The sequence below is a fragment of the Petaurus breviceps genome, unplaced genomic scaffold, assembly GCF_028583685.1.
Source record: "Petaurus breviceps papuanus isolate PSGF00001 unplaced genomic scaffold, PetGlider_PUasm1.0 90895, whole genome shotgun sequence".
In the NCBI taxonomy this organism is placed as follows: domain Eukaryota; kingdom Metazoa; phylum Chordata; class Mammalia; order Diprotodontia; family Petauridae; genus Petaurus; species Petaurus breviceps.
In genome coordinates this window covers 26,344,189-26,351,879 of record NW_027187372.1, presented here as the reverse complement: position 1 = coordinate 26,351,879, position 7,691 = coordinate 26,344,189, and the positions used below count along the sequence as shown (strand labels likewise).

At 41.0% G+C, this 7,691-nt stretch overlaps 1 protein-coding gene across 2 annotated transcripts in view; it reads right to left on the bottom strand.

The window, feature by feature from the left end:
- Positions 1-7,691, bottom strand: part of PKP1 (plakophilin 1) — an 80,611-nt gene that overhangs the window by 6,784 nt on the left and 66,136 nt on the right. For both annotated transcript variants that reach the window (XR_011165734.1, XM_069074541.1), the window contains exons 10-12: positions 5,294-5,447; positions 4,417-4,603; positions 1,501-1,582 (exon numbers count right to left, since the gene is read on the bottom strand). Coding sequence is in view for 1 of the 2 variants with exons in the window: in XM_069074541.1 (XP_068930642.1) it covers positions 1,501-1,582; positions 4,417-4,603; positions 5,294-5,447 (423 nt within the window). In the remaining variant the exon portion in view is untranslated. The remainder of the gene's footprint in view (positions 1-1,500; positions 1,583-4,416; positions 4,604-5,293; positions 5,448-7,691) is intronic.

Below are 7,691 nucleotides of genomic sequence, written 5' to 3'. Positions count from 1 at the left end.
TAATCAGGGTTTTAGTATGCGTATATCTGCAAGGGATGATACACACATTAATGAACATTTATACATGAGCGTATACATTATACATACATATTAATAAAATACATTTAATTTCCACAGATAAGTTTGGATTGCACATATGCGTGCTAAAACATAGCACCAACACAAGCCTAGGGTCTTAGGCTAGCAAATAATTCCATAACCTTTTACAACAGAAGCAAACAGCTTGGCTGCTCTAAGTTTCCAAAGCGCCGGGGACAGAGATGTAGAGGTGCAGCCAGCCCTTGCTTCCCCTGAATTTGGGCTATCTTGGAGTCAGATAGAACTGTATTCTAATCCCTCCTCTAACATTCACTACTTAGGAGACCATGGGCAGGTCACAGGATGATAGATGTAGAGCTACGAGGGACCTTAGAAAGCACTTTCTCCAACCTCCCCCCAGCCATTTTATAGATGAAGCAAGGGAAGCCCAGATTGGTTAAATAACTTGCTCAGGGTCACACATAGTAAGTGACAGAGGCAGGATTGGAAAACAGGTCCTGTGACCTTGGATCTAGTGCTCTTCCAACTTTACCAAATTGCTCAAGTCACTTTTAACCCCTCAACCTCAACTTCCTTATCTTTATAATAAAAGCTATTATAAAGCTATATATATTATATATAATATATATATATATATACACATACACACATTACAGAGCTATTATAAGGAGTGATTGTGAAAACAAAGGTAAGATGTCTTGTACATTTCAATGCTCTGTATGAATTTCAGTTGTAATTATTTTCTTTTCATGCCTTCAGTTACCACATCTGACCTAACATGAATTATGCATCATGTCACTTTCAATAATCCACATAAGGTGAGGCATGTGATTGCATAGATAACCAATTAACTGCCTTTTTAAAAATCCAATTTCATTTAAGAATGTATTTCATTCTTTCTTTTTTCAATAGATTTACTGACTTCCTTCCAAAAACACTTAGCCTATTATTTAAATAGACCTTCCTGCCTTGTAGAGATAGATTGATGATGACAGCTGTAGGAGGGACTTCCCCCAAAGCATTCTGGGTGAAAGGAGAAAAGACAAGATTGGAAATGTACAGATCATTTCTTGATCCCAAGTACAGAACACTTTGCATTTATTTTGGTTGATTTCCACCCATTGTTTAATCCTTCTGTGAATTCCTTCATCCATATATCATCTATCCATCCCATGACATCTATGTCTTTATTGGAGTTATTGTTGCACATGGTAAACTTGAAGTCTCAGGGACAGACCCATGTAGCATACAAAGACCTATTAATACATGGATCCATTCATTAATACACACTCTGACTATCCAAAGTATGAATACTTTTGTGCATACCCTTACCCTGTCTTTCCTCCATCTTGTTCACAGAAGTATCATGAGAGACTTTGTAAAATACCTTACTGAGATCAAGTGGTGGGGCATTCATCTGAGGTGATTAGCACAGAGGGGATTGATGACCCTGTTTTTTACCTGTCTGAGGACACCCTGGAGCTCCTTGTTTGACCACATGTCAGAGAGAAGGAGTCGGGCAGCTTCTGCAGCTTTTGGTGAACTATTGGGCAGAGAAAAGAGAAGTGATTCATGAGGGGACAGAGCCACTGAATCATGGGATAGAGCATTCATTCTTCCTTCCTTCCTTTTCCCCAAATAATCCCAATACACATAAACAGTCTAGCTGCTGGGTTTGGGAAACTGGAGAGTTTCTTAAGTATGCAGGAAGACTAAGCCTTGGCAAAGAGAGTCACCAGGACATTTATTTGCTCCACTTTTTATCTGAATCCCTATATGCCCTAATTCAGCCTTTTGGCTCCATATGTGCTCACCCTCAGGTAGTGGAAGCATTTTCCCCACTCCTGACATTAGCGTTCCATGTTACCTCAGCAGGCTCCCACTTCCTAGGCTTGAGAGCCCCAAAGAACCAAACATTTCCCCAAACTCTTTCTCTGTGAAAGGCAGTAGGTTATAGTATAAAGTCTGTTGTTTTTAGCATCAGGTTTGCATAACACATCTAATACTTATTAGCTGTGTGCCCTTAGGCAAGACATTTAACTGCACTGAACCTCAATGTTCTCATCTGTAAAAATAGTCATATAACATAATGCCTTTAGTTTTTACCTCCAGGGCTACTGGGAGAATCAGATGAAAGTGTATATGAAGGCTTTGTAAAACTTACAGTATTGTATAAATGTCAGATAGTATTGTTTTTTCCCTTACCAAGTGCTCTTACAGTGGTCAGTGTTCTTACATCTCTCTGAAGTGCCCAACTCCAAACTGGATCTAGCCTCTGGGAGGCAGTCCATGACACCCATGTTTTTTTCTGGTTCTCCTACATATATGATTGATCCTTCTCAGTCTCCTTTGCTGAATCTTTATCTTCATCTAAGCTACCCCCACTAACTGAGGTTATCTCCCAAGAGTCTATGCTTGTCCCTCTTCTTTTTTCTTCTCTACACTAATTTTCTTGGAGATCTCATTGTCTCCCTTCGATTCAATAATCTCCTCTATGTGGATAATTTTCATTTCCATTTATCCAACCTTAATCTCTCTGCTGACCATCAGTGTCACATTTCTAATTGCCTACTGGACGTCTTGGAATTGGATGGCCTATCGATAGCTTAGCTCAACATATCCCAAACTGAACTCAGTATCTCCCATCCCACCCTAACCTCTCACCTCTTTCTAACTTCCCTTTTACTATAGAGAATAACGTTATCCACACAGTCATTCAGGCTGACAACCTAGCTGTCATCCTAGACTTCTCCCTCTCCCTCTCATGCCATATGGCCAATGTAACGTCAAGTACTGTTTTTTCTGCCTTCACAATATCTCTCATATATGTCCCCATCCTTCCGCAGACACAGATGCCACCTAAATAGAAGCCATCATCACCTCACTCCTGAACTACTGCCATAGCTTTCTGGTGTGTCTCAAGTCTTCCCCCAATCCAAGCCATCCTCTACTCAGCCACCAAAGTCATCTTCCTAAAATGAAGTTCTGACCTCACCACTTTTCTTCTCAATAAACTCTAGTGCTCTCTATGACCTTCAGGATCAAATAGAGAATCCTCTGCTTGCCTTTTAAGATCTTTCATAACCTAACCCCTCTCTACCTTTTCAATCTTCTCCTTCCCTTCCCTCCAAGGATGCTGTGATCCAGTGATAATGGCCTCCTGGCTCTTCCTCAAACAAGATGCACCATCTCCTTATTTGGGGCATTTTTACAGGCTGTCCCTCATGCCTGAGATGCTCTCCTCCTCATCTCTGCCTTCTGGCTTCCCTGAGGTCTCAACTCAAATCCTACCTTCTGCAAGAAGGTTTAATGCTAGTGAGAGAATGAGATCTTTGTCAAAGTACTTAGTACAGCACCCCAGAAATAGATAAAACTATATAAACGCTGAAATGAATTTCTGTCCTTAAATGTTTGCCTAAGCCATTGCAGACTCCTGAGATTCCTGCCCCCTGGAAACTGATGGGTATCTGTACTTAGTAAGCGGATTTTTGGAGAACCCAATGCCTTTCCTCCGGGCTTACCTCTTATTTCTCCTGAATAGATCTTGCTTGTACAGGGTTATTTGCTTGTTGTCTCCCCCCATTAGACTGTAAGCGCCTTAAAGGCAGGGACTGTCTTACTTTTTTGTTGTCCCCAGAGCGTAGCACAAGGTCTGACACACAGTAGGAACTTAATTATTGACTTCCCTTGTTTTAGAGTACAGTGCTACATGCCCTCCACTCCTTAAGGGGTTCACACAGACCCTATGTAGCCTCTATAATGTAAAAGTAGAACATCCAGACACAGACCATTCTTAATCCATGAAGAGAAAGATCAGTCTTTACTTTTCTCCCATCCAAATCTCCTTACCAAAAAAAAATGCCTTCTAAAACTAGCTAATATTTATATAAGCACTCTGAGGTTTGCAAAATGCTTTACAAATAATATCTTATTTGATCATCACAACAACCCAGAGAGGTAGATGCTAATATTATACTCATTTTACAGAGGAAGAAAACTGAGGCAGTCAGCAGTTAAGTGACTTGCCCAGGGTCACAAAGCAAGTGAGTGTCTGAGGTCAGATTTCAACTCAGGTCTTCCTAACTCCAGTCCCAGCGTTCTATCCACTCTGCCATATGACTGCCTTATGCTAGTCTATGCTCATTCTTAAATTCTTTGATAAAACCTGATGCAGAATTATTCCACTTCAGTGGCAAGATCCCACAGGGAGAGAGGAGTGGAATCTAGGGCAGAGGGGTTGAACTCCAGTGTCTTCTCTTCTATCACTGAGTGGTGAGTCTGTCTGCTCTTCTTTGGAGAAAGACATAAGATCTGCGTTTAGAGCGTCCCCCACTCCTAGAGACTGACCTTGCCTCTTCCTGCCCACACCCTCCTTACCCACTCCGGCACATGTTGACCACATTGTTCAGCATGCTGCTGGTGAAGTGCTGTTTTGCCATCTGGGGCAATGAGGTCATCAAGTTCCTCATGGTGTAGCAAGCAGATGACATGATGTCCCCTGAGTTGCTGGTGTTGCCCGTTTGGCTAGATAGGAGACGAGTCATCTCTGGGAATATTTGGTTTCCTTTAAGAGAAAGGGGTGAGAGGACAAGTTCAGGACCCAGGAAAATCAATGTGATAGAATGAGATCTTTAGCTTCAATATTATGGCCCTGGCTTTCCATCATTTGGGTATCCAGAAGCATGCAGTTTCCAGTGAAAGACCCTAACTTGGAGCTGAAAGACCTGTACCTCAATCCTAGCTGTGCCCCTTAGGACTCTTGTGAACCTGAGAAGGTCATTCAACCTCTGTGGGCCTTCATATTCTCATCTATAGAAAGAGAAGGTTGGATTGGGAAGCCTTTAAAAATCCTTCCAGCTCTCACTGAACTCCATTGGAACCTATCAAAACCCCTATCTATCACTAAAGCCCTATACCATCCCAGTCAGAATCCTCTGCTGCTCTATACTGACTTTCTAGCTTAGGCTCTGATCTGACCAATTTTCTCTTTATCTTCTCATTCTGAGGACTTTTCCCTTAGTCTTCAACATTCCTTTTGTTATTTCATTCCATGATACACATACATAGAAAGTTCTTAATAAATGATTTCTGCAATGAATTTCTATCCCCAAACATTTGCCTAAGCCAATACAGACTCCCAAGATTCTTGCACCAGGATATCTATGCTTATTAGTAGCATTATTGGAGAGTCCAATGCTGAAAAGAAATTAAGGAGATAATTCAGGGGGGAAGCCCCGTGGAGAGCACCTCTTACCCATCACTTTGTGCAGCACAGGATGTCGAGACATGTTGCTCAGGAGGGAGGCTCCAGATCTGACCACATCAGAGTTGCTTGATTGGAGAAGGCGGGCAATTTGAGGCAAGCCTTTTTCCTTCAGCCCAATCATTTGGCTCATGCCACTGGACATCTAGGAAAGAAATGTAGACCAATCACTTGTCTTATGGATTCCAGGAAAGATAACACCATTCCTGATTACCTATGTTACTAAGCACTAAAACACTTTAAAGAATCATTATTTCATGACAGAGGATGTTTTCTCCATCTGCAAACAGATTATAATCCATTAGTGCCTTACAAAATTACCTTCATAATTTCCTATGGTTGAAAACTTTCAGCACCTGGTGGTCAACATTTGGGAGTCTTTGACCTTAGCTAGCTTGGTCTTCCAACAACAGAAAAATCATCTATCACTAGACCCAAATTCACAACATTTCCAGCTTGATCTTTTTTTTTTTTTGCTTTTTTTTGGAGGGGGGAAGGCAGGGCAATTGGGGTTAAGTGACTTACCCAAGGTCACATGGCTAGTAAGTGTGTAAAGTGTCTGAAGCCAGATTGGAACTCAGGTCCTTCTGACTCCAGGGCTGGTGTTCTATTCACTGCACCACCTAGCCACCCCCTCCCCCCCCAGCTTGATCTTTTGCTATAATGGTATAGCCTTCAAGAACCTAGGATCACCTCCACACCATAATGAAGCATTCCAGATGAAATCCATTAGATTGTAAGGTCTTTGAGGGCAGGGGTTGTTTTTGCCTCTTTTTGTAGCCCTAGCACTTAGCACAATGCTTGGCACATAGTAGACCCTTAATAAATGTTGAGTGATGATTGAAATCCACAGGGTGACCTTGCATGTTGGACCAACCACAAAGGAGATGTAATCATGCAGACATTCTGAAGCCACAGGGTTTCAAATCACAGTCAGCTCTACTTGCATATTCCAAACATTTTATGTAATGGGAATTCTCATAGTAGGAGAATGAATACCAGTCTGAATGTCAAGAGACCCAGGTTCTAATCTCAGCTCTGCCACTGATGTGTTATATGTGACTTTGAATAAGATGCTTGCCTAGAGCTAAAGACTTTCAGGGTAGCAAGTGACCTGTAAAGCCATTTAGTCAAACCGTACTAGGACAAGAATTCCATCTACGATATGCCAGAGAAGTAGTCTTCCAAGTCTTTGCCTAAAGCCCCAACCTGTTGCTGGAAGACCTCTCAGTAGGGCAGTCTACCTCCGAGACAACTCATTCCGCTTTTGGATAGCTATTCTAGTTCAGAGTTTTCCCTTTCATTAAGTTTAATAACGTGTAAGGACAACTTCTACCCATAGTCCCCATAGGAGAAGGAACTCCTGGGGCTAAGTACACCAAGTCTAGTCTTTCATTCGTATGACAATCATTCAAATACTTGAAAGCATCCTTACCTCCCACCTACATCTTCTCTTCTCTAGGCTAAGTATCTGTACTGTCAATGTCTGCAGCTCATAGAGCATGAACTTGAGGCCCTTCCTATCCCAATTGCCCTCCTTTGGACCTTTTCCAACTCTCCTTCTCTCTGTCTTAGAATCTTTATATGTAAAACACAAAATGCTTCACCTCTCAGGTTTACTGCAAGAACTAAACAAGATATTGTATAGAAGTCCAAGAAGGATCCCAGGAGAATTCTAATGAACTTGTAAAGAACAACTAATGTCTATACTATACAAATTATTCTCCAGAAAATTAGAAAGAATACACTCTGTTAAACATCTTTTAAGAGACCAACATAGTCCTAATACACAAACCAGGGAAAAATAAAGGAAAGAGAACTAGAAAACAACACGAGTAACGAATATCATTTCAATATTTGGAACAAAATCCTAGCAATAAGATTATAGCAATCACAATATATCTGAAAAATTATTTGTTATGATCAATTTGGATTTTTACCAGAGATATATGGTTGAACATTAAAGCAGTTAGATAAGAAAGAACTTTCAAAAGAATAAGTATGGATCCCAACATAAAAGATTATTATAATATCAAAACATCTAAAGGGGGATTAAGCATAGCAAATACTCAGTTGAGTGCTTGTTGGGTTGAACCAGATTAGGCCATATTGGAAAAAGTTCCAGGACCTATAAAGTTTATCCTGAAGAATTATCAAAGCAATCCTTGGTACTCATAACACCATTGGTAAGTAGGGGGGCAGCAGATAAAATACAGTAGGGAAGAATGGATTCTTCCAAACCTTCATAAAATTAAAATACTCAAATTTCAGAAAAAGAACCTTAATCTTCCAGTAGAGAAACTCCACTAAACTGGACCCCCTTGGGTAACAAAATTGCTCCCTATCCCAGTCTCAGAAGTATATACACTGTGACTGGAGGAAACAGAAG